This window comes from Filicampus tigris, chromosome 3, assembly GCF_054856515.1.
Source record: "Filicampus tigris isolate MCC_2025a chromosome 3, RoL_Ftig_1.0, whole genome shotgun sequence".
Taxonomy (NCBI): domain Eukaryota; kingdom Metazoa; phylum Chordata; class Actinopteri; order Syngnathiformes; family Syngnathidae; genus Filicampus; species Filicampus tigris.
The window spans coordinates 13,059,335-13,083,165 of record NC_141219.1 but is presented as its reverse complement, the minus strand read 5'-3'; the positions used below and the strand labels follow the sequence as shown (position 1 = coordinate 13,083,165).

Below are 23,831 nucleotides of genomic sequence, written 5' to 3'. Positions count from 1 at the left end.
TATAATTACCATACTAATAATATGCCCTGTGTTTATTTGCGTGTCTCTGTGTAGACTCACTGGGTCCAGTGTACCAGACATCATTGTGAGCTTGTCCAGTCAGATGTGGCTTCATCTGCAGTCTGATGACACAATCGGCTCTGCTGGATTCAAGGCAATCTATGAAGGTATGTCCTGCTGCAACACCTTGAACTTTTTCTCTTGCCACACACGCACGCACAAACACACACAGCTCACATAACAGAGTGTGAAAGTCAAATTATTGCTGACGCTCTTATTTAGTCATAAACACAACCTCTTTTTTTTCCTCCTCTATCAGTGTGTGTGTGTGTGTGTGTTTAGGTGTGTATAGGTACACGTGTGTGTGTGTATAACTGTGAATTACACGATGGTAATAAATGAATTATGAGTCAATCAGTTGATCGTTTTGCTTGGTTATTTTCATATTATGCACACGCTGACAGTGAGAGAGAGAGAGAAAAGAAATAAAGACAGGACCTGAGGACAGAGTGAAGGTGAGAGGGGACAATGGACATGTTTGGCTAATAATTCATTATTTAGGACACTTCATGCATTTTTATAGATACATTTGACTAAATACAGCCTCTTAACATGCCAGTGCAGTACTGTAAGTTGATTTTAATTAAATTGAATTCAAGTGACACCAAGGCTCAGAAAGGTAAAGATGGAGGTAATTGGATCCTGGCAGTTGGATAGGCAGGAAGAGAGATGCACTGTGAGAAATTGATCGAACGGGACAAAATGAAAAATTGAGTGAGACGGTATATATGTCTTACATGTGTCAAAGAGGGGATGAGAGCACATGAACGATATCAAGTGTGTGTTATTGGTCCTTACTGCCACTGTGGGCCAAGATCTGTCATTTTTCAAGGAATTCTGCATACAGTATCAGTGTTTATTATGCGTTTCAAAGGAATGCCTGGCTCTGTGGAGATATCCAGCACACATGTACGTATTTCCTTCCCATATATTTTCAACAAACCTTTGTGGAGGTGTGGCGCATACTGAAGACATGGCTGGGTGAAGCCTCTCTTCTCTAATGTTTGCACAACTTGGCCAAACAGGGAAACCTGTCCTTGTTTTGGACAAACCACAGCAGCAGGTTCCAGATGGTGGGAATTTGTGGTGTTAGCAAATAATCATAGACCGCTTCATGTGTGGTGGAATAATTTATAGCTCTCCTTTCAACATTGATACCGTGGGCTGAAAAAAATTTCAAAGTCCTTCTCAAGCCTGGCTTAACATTAACTGTCTCTCTACCCTACCAAAGCTGCACATGGAGAAATACAAGACAATTCCAATCGATTAAGGTGACAGGCTAATTTGATTCAGCACACTCATCTGTTGCTGCAAGATTTTCTGCCTCCTCCTCAGGTCAAAAACTGATAATTAGCAACTAGCTTATCACAGAGCACTGCGAAAAGTAGGCCTTAGTCGATGCATCATTTGGAATGAGACATGCTAACGTGTTATCTTCCAAACCGCTTATCCTGTACAGGGCCGCGGGGAGGTGTTGGAGCCTATCCCAGCTGACAATGGGCGAAAGGCAGTGTACACCCTGAACTGGTCGCCAGACAGTCGCAGGGCACACACAGACACTGTCACTGTGCGGGAACCGATCCCACGCACAACCCACTACACCATCAGTGACAGATATCACATGCTAACAAACAACAGAAATGAAATACAGCTTAGAATGAGGGTGTGCCACTTGGACATAGCGGCGGGTAGATGTTTGCTTTGGTAGGAGTTGGAGGTCAGCAAGAAAATGGTCCACTTTAGCAAAGCAGAGAATGTGTAAGTTGAGTTGAGTTTAATGACTGTAGTGTCCACAGCTAACAATAGCTAAATATACTAATAGCCATCAAACAATAGCTAAATATGAGCAACCCGGTAAACATTCTTGAACAGGTTTGTTGCAACAACTATCGAAACGTTGTCGAAATATGGTGAAAGTGATAATGTGGATTTTTAAACCAAAGTGACATAGAAAGGGATGAGTTTGGATGTTCCATTTACGGCAGTTCTGTCAGATAAGATTAATCTACTTGTTTGACTTGATTGGTCTCTAACAGATGACACAAAAATCCATCCAGTTAACCTTTTTTTGGGGGGAATTGCCTTCCCTTTTTCGGACAACACAACAGTGTGGTGGACTGTTTTATAATCTGACTGCCAAGTTGAAAACAGCTGAGTCACGACCATGAGCAGCTCACCTCTCTCAATATTTTAGCTTTCCAAGAGGAATAATGAAGTCTGCTCTCCAGTCACAGTACGGTGAAAACTTTGATGTGTCACAGTTTTGATTTACCGTTGACAGACAAGACAAAGTCAATGTTTACTACAAGTGATAACATGAAAGAAGAGAGTTGCAAACTCAATTGACGCAGCGTAAGACGACAAGATATTCTTACAGCCTGCATTTTTCTTCAGGAGGACTTAAACAATTGGCTTTTGGAGTGCTTTTTGTGTCACCGCCATGCTGTCACATCCTATAATGTCATCCTTTTAGGGACACAGAGCCGTGTAACACCCTGAGAGAGTTATTCAGCCCTGCGAGTGGGTGTTTATTTTCAGCATGTTTGCAGCATGTGTGCTGCTAAAATAACCTTACGCATTTGAACAATTGAAACTTGGTAGGTTTGTGTGCAGAGAGAAAGACTGTGTTAACATCATAAAGAAACACATAGCACATTACAGTAACTGAGGCTTTCAGTGAACTGTGACTGCCAACTTTCCAGGCTGAAGGCAATTGGCTGCGAAGGCTGCATCAGTGTGAATAATGTATTTTCTTTTTCGACTGATCAAAGTACTCAAAGTAAGCAGTGCTTGTCTTTGTCTGAAGCAGCGTGCTCTCACTTTTGGAAAGCTTCGGGTTGACAACATGAACATCTGTGATCATTGAGGGTATTTTAATTTAGACTTTGCATATGTACGTAGTTAGTTATACGGAAAAAAAAAATACTCACTATAAAGTTTATGAGATACATAAAAACAAAAATTCCTGCTTCACAATGAGCTAGCACCAAACACAATAATAAACACTATTGAATGAATACCTCTTGGGCAATTTAATTTCGATCAAAACTGAACATTGTTATATTTGTAAAGGCTTTTTTTTTCCCCCACAAAGCTTTTGAATTTTATCGCATAATATTGTGTAGTTGTACCTAAAGTTAAGGTCACTAAGTATTCAAAAGTATGACTGTGCAAAAATAGACCAGGATTGTATATACAAATACTCAGTATTTATCTCATGTACATTTTCAGGATATGGCTACCAAGACTTTTTTCTAATTTATTGTAAGTCATGCATGTCCAGCCCTGGTTTGGACACCACTGCCCTTTTATCCTATAAATAAATAAATCATATTTTTTACAAAAACAATCAGGACCTTGATCGGGCCCTAAAAAAGAAGGCACATGAAATGATAAATGAGATAGTGAACTCATGTCATGTCATGTCATGTCATCTTCCAAACCGCTTATCCTATACAGGGTCGCAGGGAGTTGCTGGAGCCTATCCCAGCCGTCAATGGGCGAAGGCAGACTACACCCCGAACTGGTCGCCAGCCAGTCGCAGGGCACACATAGACACTGTCACTGAGCGGGAATCGATCCCACGCTGCCCGCACACAACTCAGGCGTGTGTACCACTACACTATCAGTGGACCTATAGTGAACTCTAGTTAAATTATTCAATCAAATGCAAGGAATCACGGAAATATAAGACGAAACAAAAAAAGTTGAGGAGTGAAATAGACAATTTCAAAGCACATTCTCTCTTGCTCTGTCTCATACACATGCACGTACACCCCCCCCCCCCCCCCCCACGCAAAACTCTCCTCACCTTGAGGTGTATTTGCCCAAAGCTAATCCAGGAGCATGGTGAGGCATGCGTTACCAGTGGACAGACAGTTGGCAGAATGTCACATTTTAATGCGCCCAAAATATATAAAACATTCCTGTTGATTAAAAACCTATCCAATTAAGGAAGGGCGGGATATAAAAAGTCGCCAAAGTCATAAAACGTGAATCCAACTACAGCCATGCCAATGTGCCATTGTCACCAACACAGCATAATGTATTGATCCAATTGAGGGATTGTAGCTCTTTGAAGGGGAGGCAGGCAGGACAAAAGATGTAACATTCAGGAAGGAAACAGAAAGTGATAGCAGATGCATGTGAATGCGTGTTTATAGCACACCGGCATATTTTCTTGCCTGTCATAAACATCATCCTGTTAGTTAAAGGAGCATGCCGCCACTTATTGTTTTGCCTTCCACAATTAAAGCAAAATTGCTCCTCAACGTCCCAGAAGACAGTTTAGCCGGGAGAGGGAACACGTTAGAATGGACCTCTAACAGGTTCTATCATATTCATTAGCTCTGTAGTGCACAAACACGCGCGCGCACGCACGCACACATACACGCACGCACACATGAAAATCGGCCCATTTTCTCTCACTTGACATAGCCATATTAGCTTGGCTGCTGGTGTCCCCTGCAGTGTTTTTGTCATGCTGTTGACAGGCCAATCAGGGATGCTGTCAGCTCCCTTCGAAACAAAGTAGCTTTTACTTAAATTTGAGGAGCGGGACCTAATTTTCCCTATATAGGACATTAGCTGAGTGGACAGTGTCTAATTTTTTTCAGTCACACACTTACACTTGCATTACGCAGAGTGTCACCATAGCATACTTCAGCAATTGTCAGCTTAGTGTATTACAAACATCTTCAAACTTCCAGGTCTTATGTTTCTGTTAGAATCAAGTCAAAAACTTTTACCGTTAGCGTTCCACATTAGCACAACGATCCTATTCTAGAGTTTACTGGGGACAAATGTCAAATCATGTTGTCCATATTAGCCCTCTTTTTATTTCTTTAAAGACTGTGTCCAATGAATTCAGAGATGTGTTTTGAAGTACATTATTCATGTTTGAAGGTAATTGCTGAAAATGCGTAAAAGCATGAGAACTATGTAGTACTCAATTCTAAAGACAGAGTGTTCAACTGTGTTTCAGAATTTCAGTTTTCATGACATGTTGGGTGCAGCTAATATGGGCCCAGTGTCGCACCTCTTTCCCTGCATGAGTCGCGCTCAATTGAAATGTGCACTTCGCTAGTTAGCAATAGGCCTACCTACACCCCGAAAATACATCGTCCCTTCAGATTGTGTGCTGGCCTGTTAGCTTCAGAGCACCTAATTTCCGGCCACTAATGTGTGCATGTCAATCAGAGAAAGACCAAGGGGGAAGGGGGTTGTTTGACCTGACGTCCGACGAGTGGACCAAGGCTTTGGGCTGGTGGAGTCGCTTTAGAGTGCCTCATTGTTAGCTGTGAATGCCACAGGTCACAGAGAGAAGAGCAGCCTCCATGAAGACATGGCTGCATAGGAGCACACAAGAACCTCGACGACTTGGTTGGCTTTTATTCCAGCCACCGGAGCCTTGAGCCTTTAAACAGATATATTTTCACGGCCTAATAATCTAGTTATGTGTAGGTTTTAGAAAGATTGTAGACAATGTAGCATTCATTTTTTCATGTCAAAGTAGTGGATTTTAATTGACAGTTTAGAGGGGTGTGGTTTTAGGGCATTCAGCATTTGAGAGCAGAGAGAAAGGCTTTATTTTTCACTATTTTTAAGCGTCACTACTTGGCTTTTTTTTTTTTATTCATTCAAATTTCGCTGGATTGTAGTCGATTATATTTTTTTCTCTGGTGTGGCAGACGTTCATTTTCACTTTACAGGGATTTTAAGTCACATCGCAACCCTAATGAATTTTATGATATCCAGTGTCAAATGTTATATAAATACATGCTCTGTTATTTATACTCTCGTAATGATCTTTCAACTATTTGACGTAATTGCTAATCAGTGATCATTTCCGACTAATGGACTGTTACGGAGAGATGCAAATGTACAATAAGTAGTCCCCAGATTGCACTGGCATAATCTAAGCGAAATAGCAAGCACATCATTCTCTCATTTTCGTCTGGACAGCAAAGCTTGCAAGATATTTTGGCTCTGCTCCAAGAAGTTGCGGGTCAGACTTGTTCGGAACACCTCTCTCTACAGGGGGATGGAGGACATGTAATCTAAATCCCAAAGCACCTCTGTTGACCTTTTTTAAGATGACAAAGGATCCGCTCATACATCCCTTTGTAGGTTGTAAAGTACTGTATGGACCTCTCACTCTATTTCTGATGATTAGCCTAGCCTCCCTGAGTAAAAGGAATGATCATTCATTACTGTCACTGCAGTAATTTATGGAATTGTAGATTTATGCGATTACAAATTTTTCTGCGCATGCCTGATTTATTTGGGAGGAAAAAAAAAAAAAACACAATATGTAAAGTGTTTCTGTTCTACTCCAGTCACATACTGTAGGTGGTGGTAAATTATAAAGTGGGTTATAACTGCCTCACAAGGTTTTATTTATTGCAGCTCCATCTGGTTCACTACTACACTTGGTCCTAATTCAAGCTGACATACAAGATACATAGGGAAATTGATTTATTGTTATACATCTTTATTTGGATCTGCACTATAATTTTAAAGGTCATTCCTGGGCCATTGGACAGTTGCCATGTTTTGAAGGAATTGGTAACAATTTCTTTGTTTTTGTATAATGTTGATGTTTTCTGACTAAATAACCCACCCTCAGTGTTCATCATAACACACACATAATTGTGGTTATCCTGCATATCTTATGAGAGGTAATGCAAGAGTTTGATCAGTTCAAAGCACAATAATGGCCATTTTTGATTAACACTCTTATAGAAGGATTATTTTAACCAATTTCTTGATGTTGCAATTTGCATGTGTCAAACTGCAATGCAGGACACAATGGTGTTCTACTATTTCGTCCCTGTTATGTTGCTAAATACTTTAATATATTCAAAATATTGATCCACAATAGCTTTTTGCCAAATCCTATAAATCCAAAATCATTTTTTTAGTCACGGCAACAGTCAAGCAGCCTGAGCTATTTAAGTTGCTAAATTGTCAGTAGGTGTGAATGTGAGTGTCAAAGCTTGTTTTTTCTATGTGTCCTGTAATTGGCTGCCAGACAATTCAGGATGGATAGGCTCCAGATCACCTGTGACCCGCATGAGGATATGCAGTGTAGAAAATGGATGGATAAAGTTTTTTTTGGGTGTAAACTCACCTGGACTGCCATTGTGTTGTATGTTGACTGTAACTAGCAGGCCTATCTTCTATCTCTGTGTGATGCAGAAATCGAACGGGGAGGCTGCGGTGATCCTGGCGTGCCGGCGTTTGGTCGTCGCAGTGGCGATGGATTTCAACACGGGGATATGCTGACCTTCTCCTGCCAGTCTGCTTTTGAATTAGTTGGCGAGAGAAGCATTACGTGCCAACATAATAACCAGTGGTCTGGTAATAAACCCAGTTGCATATGTAAGTACTCATGTGTTATCTTTTAAATTGCTTTTGTGCTCTATTTTCCCACCAAAAAACAAATTAATTAGGTTTTTGTTTTTTTTCCCCCTTTTATTTCCTCTTTGCATTCCCTTTCCTCTCTGTCAGTATGCTCGCTCAATTACATTTTCATATAACCTCATTTCTTTGCAATTGTCCTTTATCCTTGTAGTTTCTTGTTTCTTCAACTTCACGGCCCCATCGGGAACGGTGCTGTCCCCAAACTATCCTGAGGAATACGGGAACAATCTCAACTGCGTATGGCTGATCATTTCTGAACCAGGGAGCCGCATTCACTTGCTCTTCTCTGACTTTGACCTTGAACCACAGTTTGATTGGTTGGTGGTCAAAGATGAAGGTGAGGAGTGCACTTATCACGCAATTAACTGTATTGCTGACTATGGCGGGTATTAAAAATGGAGCCCTCGCAGTCAGTTAGTTAAAAATTATACAAGCACAATATGATGACATTAAATTCGGTTAATAATAGCTTTTAACGGGTTGAAGTGCCAAGTCACAAGGCCAAAATATGTTTCAAAGAGTGATTGTTTTTACCATTTTTATTCAATCATGAAGAAGAAGTTGAACACAACATAACTTGACAGTTGTTGCCCACTGTATTAAAGGTTAGGTTAGTGAAACGGAATCAAGTTGAGGTGCCTCGTGACTTGTTGGTCATTACAGCCAAAGTTGTGTTTAATTGACTGGCTATAAACGTGTCTCTGCAGGGATTTCTATCTCTCTGACAATGTTTTTGAAAATTGCAGGGTAATTAGGACTGTTGCGCTGGGTAAACTTAAATTAAAGTTTCAAAGTGCCAAAGTCTTCCAGTTGACTTCACTTTGTGTCAATCAGGATGTGTTACCTGGAAAAAATACTGTCCCGCAACATTTTTGGCTGTAAGGTAATATGGAAACACAGGATGAATCTGCATCCAAGTTTAATTAGACACAAGTTGCATTAAAATGGAGGCAACGATCGAGGTCATCGTTCCATTGTAGAAGGCGATGATGAAGGAGAGGAAGAAAAATAATGTAGACAATTTATTTCAGCCTTCATAAACAGCAGCTGTGTCTGAATGACCTCACTATTCTCTTTATAGTGCCCTTTTGTAGGGGTCTCGCTATTTTGGAGGAGTGTCCGAATGTCCAGAGAGAACAAACTGCAGTGCCCTCAAAATTACACACATTGCACTTGAAAAAAGCAGCGGAAATCAATGGTCACTCAACAGGTTTAAACACATTCATGCATCTATTCCCAGCCTTTAAGTCAGATGGCTTTTCAGTTGTTGCAGTTCCGACAATGGATTTAAATATGAATGCCTTGTTATAGAAATGATCCCAGAGAAATCCCAATTTCACATTCTAGGTTTTGAAAGAGTAAATGGTTATTGTAACTCCTCATTTGTACATTAAATAAATTGATCTCCGAGACTAATTTGAATATCATGGAAGCATGTAATGACTAAATGATAATAATGGTGTTTGACTTTTGACTTAGTCCCTGTCAGTCAGAGGTTGCCACAGCAAATATGTTACATAGAAATGAATATTGATTTACAGAATCTTCAATTTACGTACTGTGTGTTATCATGTTAATTGATCTGCTTTGCATTTTTAGGATTTATAGCTTGAAGCATAATTGATGTTGATAATGATGATGATTATATACATGACCGCCCATTTGTTCTCGACCTGGCCTTTTGTGGATAAGTAGGGAAATGTCAAATGGGCGAAGGTCATATATTTGAGCGCAATCCTGTCCACAATAATGGTTCCTCTTTTGGGTTTCACTGGAGCCACTAACAACCTCTAACCCAGTTTCCCCTCATGAACGTGTTGCTGTACATAAACTACCCCCCTGAACAGCTTCCAGTTGTTAGAAAATTAAAGTATGCTGTGATTCCACCTCATCTCCGAAGCTACTTTGTACAGACATGCACACATACCTGTGCAAGATGTGTACAATTTGCTACTTAATGAAATTGTTATACTGTCAGTAGCTATTGTAGGATTAAGCATCGCAGGTCTCCAAGGACATAATCAATACTTGGAACTTGACTTTCTGTCATGGAGGCCAAATTGTCTCGGAATTAATATCAGAAGAACACATTTGGGTAAAATAGCTCTAATGATTTTGGGGCATTGTGGTCCTTTTATTGTTAGTCTTCTTGGGATGCATTCAAAGCCTGCTTCTGCAGAAAGTGTCATCAGCCCTCCAACTGTCGTGTGAATCACTGACATTTGCCTGGTGCTTGCTACCTCAGGTTCCTTGATATTAATATGCTGCTTATATTCAGAACGCCAATTTGGTAGCACCAACGTTTAGTAATTTGTCATTAATATATTCTAATTTTTAATCAGTACCATCATGTGCTGGTTAATTGCCAGGTTTTGTTTTTGGAGTTCACCATAACGTTGTTATTTATTATTCAGTTGACTTTATGTGTGACATTCAGGAGTAACTCCACTTTACTATCATTCTTGTCTTTTTCGATCTTTTTGCCATGACGCCTTTATCAGAAAATGTCATTATGTGTTTGGCTGGAGCTTTTTAACTCTGCCTCCTTGGTAGCTTGCAAATGCATATTTAAAATAGTTCTTTTTAATAGCTACATTAAATAATGTTTATGTATGGACATTAAATTGCATAATGAGTCACAAAACAGTTATATAACATTCCAAATGTTTGTTTCCTTTCAGGTCTTTCTGAGCCCACCACATTTGGAACGTTCTCTGGAAAGGATGTGCCGTCCCAAATTGCCTCACATGGACACATCATGCGACTGGAATTTCAGTCAGATCACTCCAATACTGGGAAAGGCTTCAATATCAGCTATACAAGTACATCTTCTTCTTGCCTCTCTTTCAAGCTACCCTGTGACGCTTTTGAATTCTGACCGTAATAATGTCAGCGTTCTGATGTTTTGTACAGTATTTTCCCTTCTGCATGTGGTACCTTTTACATTCAGAATCCCTTTCCTTATTGAATGAAATTATTTTTGTAGCATCTGTCACAGTATCAGACAAAGGACCCAAACGCAGAAAGACAATATGGAGGCAGAAGTTAAGCTGAACAAAGACTTCACTGAAGCTGACAGGCAGCAGGGGAAGACAAACAATCTGCTCCAAGGTTGAAAACTCCCCAAAAAATCCAATACAGCAGGCTAAGATCAGGAGCATGTGAACAGCAACTGATGAGAGAGAAGAAACAAAAAACAGGATGTGAAGACAGAACAGAACATCAACAAAAGAGCAGTAGAATACTGACTCAGTGACAGCATTACATGCACAGAATTGAAAACTAAAAAAATCAAAACTTTTCCTGCTAAAACTGTTAGCAGTTTTCTTGGATAGCAGTTTTGATAATACTTACAGTATTATGCAAAGACTCATTTTTTTATTATTTACTGATCTATTGGCATGAAATAGCTTAATTAAAGCAGTGGCCAAGGGCACTTATTTGGCAGTGTCAAGAATGGGAAAATGCTATTGTAATTTATGATATGTATTAGGCCTGCACGATGTGTCTTTTGAACATCGCGATTGCGATAGTCACATCGTAGGACGTGCAATGTTTTATTTATTTATTTTTTTGTTAGAACGCGCAAACTTTTGTTTTGCTTCAAAGAAGCAGCAAGCTACTCCGTGCTACACAGCCTGTCTAGCTCACCCCCTCCTTCCTGCCAATCAGTCACCGGCCCCTCCCCCTTCACTCTGCTGCCTGCTAACAGGCGAGGAGACGACAGCGGCAAAAGCGGCAGTGGATTTAGCCCCAAAAGAACGTCAACATCCAAAATATGAAAGTATTTCTGCTATAAAAAGGAAGAATCAGAACAACAAAACATCCTTTGCCAACAGTGCCTCGCCGTTGTTGCTGCAATCGCCGTCACAAGCTCCTGTATGAGCAGTTCAAACTAGGAAGTGGGACCCGAGGTGGAACTGCATCTACTCGAAAAACAATTACAGACGCCTTCGCCAGCATAACTCCTTAGGATAAAAAGTCCAAACAGCACCGACAAATCACGGATGCAGTATGTTTTACAGACACACAACTCAGGGGACTAATGCACCTGCTCTTTAAGTTTTAATATTTTTGTTCTAATTTGTTTACAACTTTGCTGCAGTTTCACAAAGGGTTTTTTTTATCTTGTATTTTTGTAAACAACTCAGACGCTAGTACACCTGCTTTTTAATTAAAGTTTAGTTTAAAGGTGTTTATAACTCTATGTAACTGTAACTGCTGCTGCTTTAGAGGTTTTTTATTTTCTTCTATTTTTTTAAATGACTCAAGGGTCTAGTGCACCTGCTCTTTTTATATTTTTTGTTTAAAATATGTTTAATATTTTGCTGCTGTTTACATTGAAGTGTGGAATACAATGTTAAATAATCTATTATGTTACAGAGACATGACCTCTGTGATCCCTTTACATATATATAGCAATCATCATTCACAGATGAACCTCCTTAGTCTGGATTAAACAATATTATATGAATACAATGATGTCATGGTGAATTAACCAAATTATTCCCAAACAAATCTATTCAAGTCATCTGGTAAAAATTCTATTTTTAACATCGCAATATATATTGCAATATATCGCAACCCCCCCCCAAAATTCGCAATGTCATTTTTTTTCCAACATCGTGCAGCCCTAATATGTATATAGAAATAGTGTACCTTAAATATAAAATATAAAACTGTTTATAATGGTGTGTGTGTGTGTTCTTTTAAGCATTTGGCCAGAATGAGTGCCACGATCCAGGCGTTCCTGTCAATGGGCAAAGGTATGGAGACCAGTTTCAGCTCGGCAGCTCTGTGGCTTTCCGCTGTGACCAAGGATTCATTAGGACACAGGTAATTAATTCATATGAAAATGTTACGCTCTATTAAAAAAATCAATCCAGTAAAAGATTAGAATGACTTTTGCATTAATTTATCCAATTGAAGAGCCTTTCTCAATCAGACATAAATGAAATTTGCAGGGGTCAGATCAGGTCACCTGCATCATTCAAGACGGAAATGTTGTTTGGTCTGCAGCGGTGCCTCGCTGTGAAGGTAAACACACGCCTTCTGTTTTTGCTATGCATAAGTACTGAATTACTGTTTGAAATATTCCACTCGGTAAAATCTACAAAGAATTCTCTGATGTGTCTCCTTCTTGGTCGAAACTCACTTGTGCAAAGTAAAAATTCTATCCACTATGTCCTCTTGCTTATTCCCACAACATCCTCATTTTTTAGCCCCGCAAACTTTTTTACTCTCAGCAGTACTTTTTATTTTTGCATTTTCATTGGTTCTGGGGAAAAGAAGAGGGATGTGTATTCGTTATACACTCACAACATACAGTGTAGTGATAAACATATTGTGTAAACCATAAGTGTAAATGATAATTACTGCACAGTAAATATAGAAAATATAACTTTCAAAGTGGGCGGCATGGTGGCCAACTGGTTAGCACGTCCGCCTCACGGTTCAGGGGTCGTGGGTTTGATTCCAAAAACATGCATGGTAGGTTGATTGGACACTCTGAATTGCCCCTAGGTGTGATTGTGAGTGCGGATGTTTGTTTGTCTCTGTGTCTCTAACTTGACAATGTACCTAAAGACAAATACTTTTTACATTAGGGTACTTTTTTAGTTAAGAGAAAGTTATAATGTATTTGAACTTGTTTTATTTAATATTATTATTATTTATTATTTATTTATTCTTATTGTATTTGAAATGGAATCAAATTTATTGTTATTGCACATGCACACGTACAGAATAACGCAATTGACTTAACAGTTGCAACCTGTCCAAGAGGCATAAAAAAAAAATAATCAACAGAGAGAGACAGAAAAGAGAAGCATGACGGGCCGCCAAACTATTTTCTTAATTGAAAAAGAAATACATCAGGAAGTGGGAGAGAAAAAAAACATGTCCCAAGCCACATGAGTAAGCGACATAAACAATGACAATTCAAATACTTGCACATGTGAGAGGGCAAGGGCGCATTGGGCGGGGCAGACGTAGTAGGCCAGACACACTGGGCGGCAACTTTACCCTTTCAAGGCACCTCCACAGCAAACATGGAGTGTCACTGGGGATTGTAGAGGAGTTGGGGGGGAGCCGACGAAAAGGCATTGATGATAGGGTTGTGTATTGTGTTGAATTATCATGTGGGTATGTGTGCGTAAGTCTGTGTCATCGGTCATCAGCCGGCATCCCCCAAAAAATGGTGTCGTTGCCACTGAGAAGACTCGGCTGAGTACTGAACAGTGACAGGAAGCAGAGGAGAATGAGGGGTAAAGGGAGATAGGGCGAATCTCCAGCGTCCAACAGCATCAACATCCAGGAAATCAGGGTCCAAGATAAGGGTTGCTTTGGGAACAGGTCGACAGTGATTTCAGTCAACCTTGACTCTTTCACCAGAGCTCTAAATGGGTATCAATTGGCCAAATTGGCGATCAATTATTTGAAACTGCTTCACGTTGGTATCTCAGAAGACGCATTTGTCCTCTGATTGAGCTCACTCATCACCTGAGACTGAGTGTTGACCACACGCCACAGTCCATCAGACATAACGGGCAGCTTCCCATTTCCAAAAGTCCTGCCAGCGTCTTCTTAACAGGAAATGGCCAGTTTCGAAAGAGCAGAATAGCTGTTATCAGCTCCGATAATTTATGCGTCTTGCATGTCCTCCACGGAAAGAATGGACAGGCATACAATCTTTCACTTGTTCCAGGAATCCAGATTATACCCGGATAAGCACGTTCCACACCAACTGTGTGGGGATGTAAAAGTTAGTGCCTGCAACCAACTGAACAAAAAAAATGAAAAAAGTATGATTCTGTCATAATCAAGAAAAAAAATAAAAATATTTACTAATCCATATGCCTAAAATTTAGACATTTTGAAAGGCGTTCAAATTAATCAGGCAAATGATGTCTCTGTTGAAGTTGTGAAAAACGATGGTTGTGCACATTCCACAAGACACCAAAACAAGAAAGCAAGATGAATGGTGGTACTTCTTCTCACTCTAGCGCCATGTGGAGGCCATCTCACTGCTCCTACCGGAGTTCTTCTCTCTCCTGGTTGGCCGTCGTTCTATAAGGATTCTCTCAACTGCCAGTGGGTGATTGAATCACAAGCGGATCACGCTGTGAAGATACACTTCGACAGGTACTATTTTGTCTTATTTTCAAGTCACAGGCACTTTTTCTCTAAATCAGTTATGAACACGAACCTTCTCTTACGCAAAGGAAGTGCAATGTTGTGTCTGTTTCATGTTGTTGCTCATATAAGGGAGCAATTCCACACATTATGGGCATGATATTTGATTGTTTAAATGTTAATAAATCTTTGTGTGTTGTCGTTATCATTGATTGATTATGAGTATGCTACTGGGTTACAACCAGCAAAGGTGCTAATGATTTATTCTTAATTTGTTTTCTATATTAGAACAGTATCACTTCACTGAAGGGAATTTTAGTTGCATCCCTGCAATCTTCCACAATAGCACTCCTCTGGTCAGCATTACTCTCATTTGAATGTGCAGTATGGGAGAGCAGCATTATTTTTTAATGATCTGTTTTTTGTCACTCTAGAGTTGAGTAGTGAAAATATGCTTTTCCGTAAGACCAGTAGTCAGCTGGTGTGGATATGCTCACCAATCCTACTCGAAGCTATATTTGCATTGTATCATTACGCTGGTTTATTTCTTCCTCTTAATGGCTACATTTGCAAAGTATGTAATATCCATTGTTAGCATGCTATGATGATTGTAACTATAGTCATGTTTTCCTCTTTAGGTTTTGGTTTGATGATAGCATTTCTGAGCTTTTTTTTTTTCAGCAGTCACATGCAATTTTTATGGGGATTGCAGTCGCTCTTTCATTTAGTCAGGTACTATGAGATGGTCAGATAAATGTAAAAGTAGTATACGGTGCAGTAAATCATTAATGTTGGAGTTTTACTTTTCCTTCTGGCATTGAGCCATAAGCAGGAGCAGCATAGCATGAAATTGCTATGGATGAAATCTATCTATTTTGGAAGTTAAACATAAAGGCCACATCACCCTCACAGCCTATAAGGCATTCCATTTGTGGAGGGTTCCGCTTATGCAGATGTGGTGTGCTGATACGACTTTGTGTTTGGTTTCGTATGGAAATATTCAAGTCATCATAGATTGCAGCGTGTTTTTTGGGATATCTGCTATATTGTTTTCTATAACAGCAAATTGCTGATTTTCAAATAACACTCCATTCCTACTCTTTATTAATGATACCTCTCTGAATTCATGACCACTCAGGTCCAAGAAAGTTTTTGAGAAGTTAGAGTGTCTCTTGGTCTGGAATATAAGCAGGCGAGAGGTGGTCACTTATGCAAACAAGAAGCAGGTAAACCATGAAGTAGTCACCTGTTGCTTATTTATGGGAAGCCACTTCTAGTTGAGTGCACTGCATAAAATTGTTGACATTAAAAAAAAAAAAAAAAACACTCCATCCCAGTCTTCCATCTGTTTACTATTCTAATGAAAAGCTTTAGATTGTAAACACTTATTTGCTGTTTTTGCCTTCCCCCTAAGCCGTGTGTGTGTGTGTGTGTGTGTGCCCTCATGATGTTGTCAATTCTTGTATGGCTGCCCAGGTTCCAGACGGAAGTCAACTATGACACGTTGGAGATCAGAGACGGTCCCTCATCCTCCTCCCCCTTGATCGGCGAGTACCACGGAACCCAGGCACCTCATTTCCTGATCTCCACGTCCAACTTCCTGTTCCTGTTGTTCACCACCGACAACAGTCGCTCTGCGGCGGGCTTCAGCATCAGATACGAGAGTAAGGATTGACTGGAAAATTAATATTTAGCAGACATAAACTGAAAAATATGAAGGTTGTGTTCAAGTCTCATGGTCACAGGTGGGTAATGATGCGTTTGTCATGTGGACTCACGCTTGTACACACCCTCTTGAATTCCAGGTGTGAAAATGGAGTCAGACTCTTGTCTTGACCCCGGTATTCCGGTGAATGGGCGTCGCCATGGTAGCAGCTTTTCCATCGGCTCCCGTGTCTCGTTTACATGCGACCCAGGATATACTCTGAGTGATCAGGAGCCCATCGTTTGCGAGCAGAATCATCAGTGGAGTCACGCTCTTCCCAGCTGCGATGGTGAGGATGCTTAACTGGTTTTATCCTCCTTGAAACTTGCAGAGGGATCATCTTTCTTAAGTGAATAGCTGATGTGATTTATTTTTGCACATTCTCACGTACAGTTGTGTTCATAAGGGCATGCAGAATGTCATTATCCTAAAAGCATAGCTGCTTTTCGCCATTTCCAGAAAGCAAGAAAAATGAAACTTTTAGGGAGTACATACACATGTTCTATTGATTTGGGAACAGTACATTGGAAATCACTTGGCTAAGTATGCTTTTGGGATAACAATTTATAAGATGTGCTCCGTTTTAAAGAAAACCAGCAATCATGCAAAACACATTTATTTTTAATTGGATTCAAATTAAACCACAAGGCATTTCAGGATAGCACAATCATTAAACAAAACATAGCAATAAAGAAAATGACATGGTCCCCATTCAGTCGTCAATCATATTTTCCCCAATATTGCCATTGTTTCATAAATTTTGCCAATGTATGAACACTTATAAAGACCGGTGCAGCTATGTGGCTGAGATATTTGAAGTATATATAAATATACTCATTGTTCATTCTGAGGAAGAAACATGTTCTTTCTGACGGACGTCCATCCCACTTGACCCAGGTAGCGGAGGTCGAAGTTCAGATTAGAAGGTACATTTACTTACATTTTCCACCAGTCCTTCCCAATCCTTCAGGATATGTTTTGCTGTGTGTACTTCAAGTTAAACAATATCCAATTAACGGTTTTCTGACACAATAGGAACAAGATAGCTAAGGTCCTAGGTCATATCAAGATTTATTTTTTCCAAGCAATATGGTTTGATATTTTCACCTACTTTGTCTTATGTCTTATCATTGCACAATATCATCTGTCCTTTCTTGGTTATCATATGATAACAATTAATTGCTTTTTCATCAAATGAAAAATATTTGACTCATTAAAGGACAGCATAGTGAACTAGTGATTATTATATCCGCACCACAGTTTTGAGGTTCACTTCCACTGCCGACCCAATTTCCGGTTTTACCACCACTGCAGAAATTAGTGGACACAAACTTGGATCCAATGTTGTCATTATTCCACCATGCCAACACATTGATAATTCGTTCTCACTCACCTCTTAACAGGGCCACACAGCGCAGGATTTATGACACGGATGTACTTGAAAGAGAAGTGGGTTTCCATGGAGTACAGAAATGTAAAAAAATGGGATTAAATTGTTAATTTATCAACACATTATTCTTTACTCTAATTAATTCATTGAGTCTAAACCCCAGGCCCAACATGTAATGTAAAGTTAATGAATTAATTCTAAGGCTAAAACTGTCACTGTCATATAACGTTTATCTTTTTATAATGCATTGCTCATAATGTCATGTGTAGCCAAATGTGATATGTCTCAAAAAATCTTTTTCTCAGTTTTTTTATTTCCTATTTTCCGGTATTGGTAGCCTTATGTGGCAGCATCACAAAGAAATGGCCATAAAAAAAGACTAGAGGAGTTAATCCAAAATATATATATTTAACATTGTTATAATACAGTATATGTTATTATATTTATTTATATTCATTCAACATGATGTCAGTTTGAATACAATTTGCTTCAAGGCACGTTTTTTTTCCCCCAAAACAATGTTGCTGTTTGACCTCTGAAATTGTACCACTTTTGGTACAATCTTTGGAAGTTGTACTTTAGTTGACTTTAACTTTACCTGTCTGAGTTAGAACGTCAGTACAAAGCCAAAACACTGCAACTAAAAGTGACTTTTACTTATTCAGAGGCGGATGCAGTTTAAAACAAAGGTAATACATCTCTAATGGTCCTCAGATCCACAGCAGCACTTTTTGTTGGCTAGAGTTGCATTTTTAGAGTGGTGCCTCCTGCAGCTGCCAGCTGTGTGTTTGTTCGAAGTGTAATAAGTCTCACAATAGTCGACATAGCCGCATCATCACACACCTACTACCTGAGCATTTTATGGTCCACTTGTTTTCCCAATAACTGATTTTGACAGGCCTTAGTAACAGTCAGTGAAACAAAAGAAAGGGTTAGATATGTGGTGAAGGCGAAAAATAACTTTAGTGTTTGTACAAGTATGGGCCTTTATGAACCACATTGTTTTAGGAAGCAGGCGATTAAAAACATGTTTGCCATCTTTGCTCTTCCATTTCAATTAAGCATAGCTCTTCTATACTCATGAAATGAACATTTGCCCAAGTTGGATATTGAAAGAAATCATTCAGGTTGAGAGGCAACACTGGCTGGCCACTCGTAGGCCCTTTAGTTCAATCATATTACTTTCCTCTTCATTTCGAGAGACAAATACACCTTGAGGCATGCTTGGAAATTTGTAAACAATGTTGGAATTTAATAACAATAGCAACACTCAGCATGGGTTTCGTAGATGTACGTCAACTGTTTCCTAGCTTTAAGGTACGTTGAATGATTGGAGCAATGCCAGTGATGGTGGTGCATGTGTTGATGCATTTTAATTATATTATATTTACTTATATTTGCAAAGCATTTGAGAGCGTGTCTCATGTGAAAAAAAAATATTGCAAATGCCTAACTGCCAGATAATTCTAACAGAATTCAAAAGCATTGTATAATCATCTTTTGCCAAAACTGAACTATTACTTGAGGAATTGCATTAGGTGACATGCGAATGTGACGGACCCCGTGATTTAGTCTCCTAAATGTCAAGGTCACGGCACTCTTCACAACATTCGACTGCATAACCAACATTGCTGAGTTTGCCCCTCCAAGGACTTTGTCCTTGGGGTACATCGGCATGTTCAGAGAAAATCTTTCACAGTTAACCGTCAAACCAGCCACTTAAGGGACCACCGCATTCTGCCTCCTGTTTATATCCCTAGGGCAGGGTGTAGTTGCCCTTCTCATCTTGGTGGGTTTAAGACCCAGTTAGAATACCCACAGGTAGTTAGAACTGCCTTGATGTGTGTCTACTCCTTCTGACTTCGGTTCTCTGTGGTTGGGATTTTCTGCTTTGTTGTTGATTGTTCTGACAACTCCTCACTTGTGTTCGAGTGGGTGATGGGAGCCAAACACTAGGCACTGCTCTGTGTAGGTCCATTTTCTGTCGACTTCAACAATAAGGCTTCCATCTTCAACCACCAAAAAGAGTCCAATTGCCTTGATTCAACACTTGTGCATTACCATGACCTTGATGACTAGGAATAAATGAAGACATACTGTATTTAGATATGTGCCTTTTAGATTCCAGGCAAGGCAAATTACCTCACACAAGCACACAAGATGAACTGCAACCGCAAATAATAGTTCAGTCAGGACCACTTTACACAATCTATCCATCCATTATCGATACCGCTTATCCTCACAAGGGTCGCGGGGCGTGCCGAAGCCTATCCTAGCTGTATTCGGGCAGTAGGCGGGGGACACCCTGGATTGGTTGCCAGCCAATCGCAGGGCACACAGAGACAAACATCCGCACTCACAATCACACTTAGGGGCAATTTAGAGAGTCCAATCAACTTACCATGCATGTTTTTGGAATGTGGGAGGAAACCGGAGTACCCGGAGAAAACCCACGCAAGCACGGGGAGAACATGCAAACTCCACACAGGGAGGCCGAGGCCGGGATCGAATCCACAACCTCGGAACTGTGAGGCGGATGTGCTAGCCAGTCGACCACCGTGCCGCCTCACTTTACACTTTACACATCACAAAAAAAAAAAAAAAATTCCCCTCCCCTATATTGCCAGGATTAAAAATAGTATGTGTATGGTGGAAAGGAATCAGCTGAACCAATTCTGTGCTTAGAATGAAATAATTGAATGATCAGCTGAAGTAGGCTGGCACTGGATCAGCTGACATTGCAAGTTTGTCAGCTTTGTGCATTGCCTGAACCAACACTATGCTCCATTAACTGTAATAGAGACACCTAACTATATTATTATTGCATTTTATAGGTGTTTTTTCTAAGTGCCTCTTCATTTGGCTAAGGTGCTGTGATACAACAGAGTGTCACAACTCGGCAGTGAACCATTGGTGGATGAATTGCGAAGCCCACTGAGAAATAGATTGGAAAGAAGGAAATGAAATTTGTCTCCTTGAGCTAGACACCAAGCGGTGCATGCAAATTACAAAATAATCCCGTTTATAGATACCAGACACTTTATTAGGTACATGTGCATAATTTAATGAGATACAATACAAGAGCTAGGGTCGGGCAAGATACTTGTTAAATGTAGTTAGCTAAGCTAGAAGCAATTCTACAATAAATGCAGTTTAACTACACTGAAGTTACTCACCAAATAAATCCAGCAAGCCAAAATTTAATCACATAACAAAAATACCTAATCTACATCAAATATATTTCATTTTGGTTGGCACTTTTGGAAGAAAAGTGTTGTAATGATACTATTGGGGTATTAATGAACACCAAATTCTAAAACCTTTGAATAATCATGCTTCTTTGTGAAACATCAGTGACAGCATTGAGTTATTACTAGCCGAGCCAAACAAAACAGTTTTTTTACTAAATAAATGGAGTTACAATTGCAGATGTGGTCATGAGCCTCCTTTTTAAATGTTTTCTTTTTTTTAAAGACACAATATCTCAAATTATTTAAATAGACCACAGCAATTTTCACAAATAATACCCACACAGTTTTATTCTTGTGCTGCCAAAACGGGTTGCTAGCTCATGCTACGTAAGCTGTTGATGTTTGCTGAGTGTCGCCTAAGTCGTGACGATTATCTTAGCCGGCGATTGTGGTGTACTGGTCTTAACTTCAAGACATACTTGAATAAGTGTCCCTGTTTAATGAATACCAATATTTGTTTCATTGCACACTTTTGAAGACAATTGCTGATAACGTGCTAAGACTGAGAGCTATGTAATGAATTGCGGAGCTATAGCGTTAAACTGTTTTTTGCTTTTCCTGATTCTTTGGGTGAGGCTAAAACCGCAAAACAGTGATGTACTTGGAAATGCGGCTTGAGCACCCCCTACCCACCTAAAGATAAAAACTTGGCTCCCTTCCTTCACATCAGTGGTTGACTGACACAATTGACAGTTACTTAGTTATTAATACTAGGCCCATTTTTACCACTACAGCATTCATTTAGCTAGCTAACTGTTTATACAACCTAAAAATGCATCTTTCCTATATTCCATAATTGACAGAACAGCGCAGTGTCGTTTGCTACCTGCCAACAGCTGAAGTAAACATTCTGCCTTTGCGGTATAATATTGCTCAATATGATGAATACTATCAGACAGTTGAGAGAATATGTTGAGGTGTACTGTTTCTAATGTAATGGTTATCCTATTTAACTGTGCACACGTGGCACGGATACGTGAAAATTATGGCCAGTAAACATACAGTCGAATAGGCACATTTACCTGCAAAAGAAAAGCCATCAAAAAATGTATTACCTGAACATTATCTTTGAATAAGAAAGCAAGACTACAGGAATAAGGGTGCAATGGAATGCTATTTGTTTCCAATGGTTGTTTCAGGAAAAAACAAGCACATTGTTATTATTCACCTTGCTATAAGCACACCTATCCTCACACATATACATTAACAATACATCGCTCTCCTCTTTCACTCATTTCATTCATAAACTCCAAAGTGTGCACTTTCAGGCACACTCAATAGATAACGTCTGCACACAAATGTTTCTTTCAACAAGGGTCATTTAGTCAGACGATGAGCTCAATCCCGACAGGAAAGTGACGAACATGACGCCGGGTCATAACAGCTTGTCGGGAAAAGAGCGAAGAGAGATCTGACTTATCATTTCTGCTCAACTCCACTATATTGAAGTATGACAAGAGAGAAGATAGTAGCAAAGAAGCAGACAAATAAAGGGATCAGGAGGGGAAACAGAGCAGCTCTTTACACATAGACCAGATAGTGGCTTCAAGGTGTCTTTCTTAAAATCAGCAAATAAGGATTTGACCAACTTTTCACCGCACACATCTGTGATTCATTTGAGATCGATGTGCTTTTCCGATACTTTGCAACATACATACATTGTCAGCACACTGAGTGAAAAAAAATCCGCAGTTTGATTCAGTTGATTAATAGTGTGTAATGTGTTTGAATCTTGTACCACTTCAACAGAATCGAATTTCAATGTAAGATGAGAGACGACAAGTCCATGTTATCTCAACAATCGGAAAAGCACAAAGACACTCTTTCCTTTCAGCTGCTCCATACACAAAAATGTAGCTAAGTGCTCATTGAGAATACATTCAATTAAAGAATACTATATGTCCTGATACTGAATGAGTGCTGAATTTAAAAGTATACCGTACATTGCTCTCATTCACACTTTCTATTCTCTTTGCTGCCTACTGTATTTTACCTCTTTGTGTGGTCATGACAACAGCACTGAGATCCAGAAATAACCAATTTTGCACATCCAACAAAATCAAATTTATCTTGACAGTGATCCAAGAAGTTGAAATTCTCTGTCGGAATATCTATCATTAAATTCTGACTGGACTACACTTAAAATATACTGTACTTCACTGTATTGCTTCAGTCTTTAAGCCTAATTTCTGTTCCCCCATAGCTCTGTGTGGAGGATATGTGTTTGGGAAAATGGGCACGATTCTTTCACCGGGATTCCCTGACTTCTACCCCAATTCTCTGAACTGCACCTGGACCATAGAGGTGTCTCATGGTAAAGGTAAGTGATCAAATACACTCTGGTAATTTTTCCTACCTCTTCCTGATTACATCTTCTTCACGCTCCCAGACAATCTATTGCTGCCAAGAACGTGTTGCTAGTTAAGTTAGCTGTTGATATTTGCTTAGTAATGACGTTATGATGACTGGCTTAAGCTATGTTTAAACTATGTTCTCTGGCGGCCACGGCAGTCACGGTGGGGATGAGAAATGTAGTTGAACCATAGTAGGACAGGGTTGAGTGTGTTTGAGCGGTGACAGCAAAAGAGAATTATCTGATTACAATAAGTTAAAAACGTAAACTGGCTTTCATCATTATCTGTGAACCTAAGGGTGATTTCATATGAACTTGTATTAATCCTGTGTAAGTGCATTAAAATATTTTAAGTGCAACACAATGTCTCACCCTCTCCATCAGTCCAGCAGTCAATCTTTGAACGTTCCATGTCCGAATGTACACGGTACACACATGCTCGTACAATATTGTCCCCTGGGATCACAAACTGGATATGAATTCTACTGAATTCTAGTTCACATTTTTAATGTA

General features: G+C 39.7%; 1 protein-coding gene across 1 annotated transcript in view; it reads left to right on the top strand.

The window, feature by feature from the left end:
* LOC147149956 (CUB and sushi domain-containing protein 1-like) overlaps positions 1-23,831 on the top strand; it is a 434,959-nt gene that overhangs the window by 290,473 nt on the left and 120,655 nt on the right. Inside the window, exons 13-22 of the mRNA XM_086024950.1 lie at positions 55-167; positions 7,261-7,443; positions 7,637-7,822; positions 10,167-10,307; positions 12,200-12,321; positions 12,450-12,522; positions 14,490-14,628; positions 16,096-16,283; positions 16,425-16,613; positions 23,169-23,285. Of these exons, the coding sequence (XP_085881076.1) occupies positions 55-167; positions 7,261-7,443; positions 7,637-7,822; positions 10,167-10,307; positions 12,200-12,321; positions 12,450-12,522; positions 14,490-14,628; positions 16,096-16,283; positions 16,425-16,613; positions 23,169-23,285 (1,451 nt within the window). The remainder of the gene's footprint in view (positions 1-54; positions 168-7,260; positions 7,444-7,636; positions 7,823-10,166; positions 10,308-12,199; positions 12,322-12,449; positions 12,523-14,489; positions 14,629-16,095; positions 16,284-16,424; positions 16,614-23,168; positions 23,286-23,831) is intronic.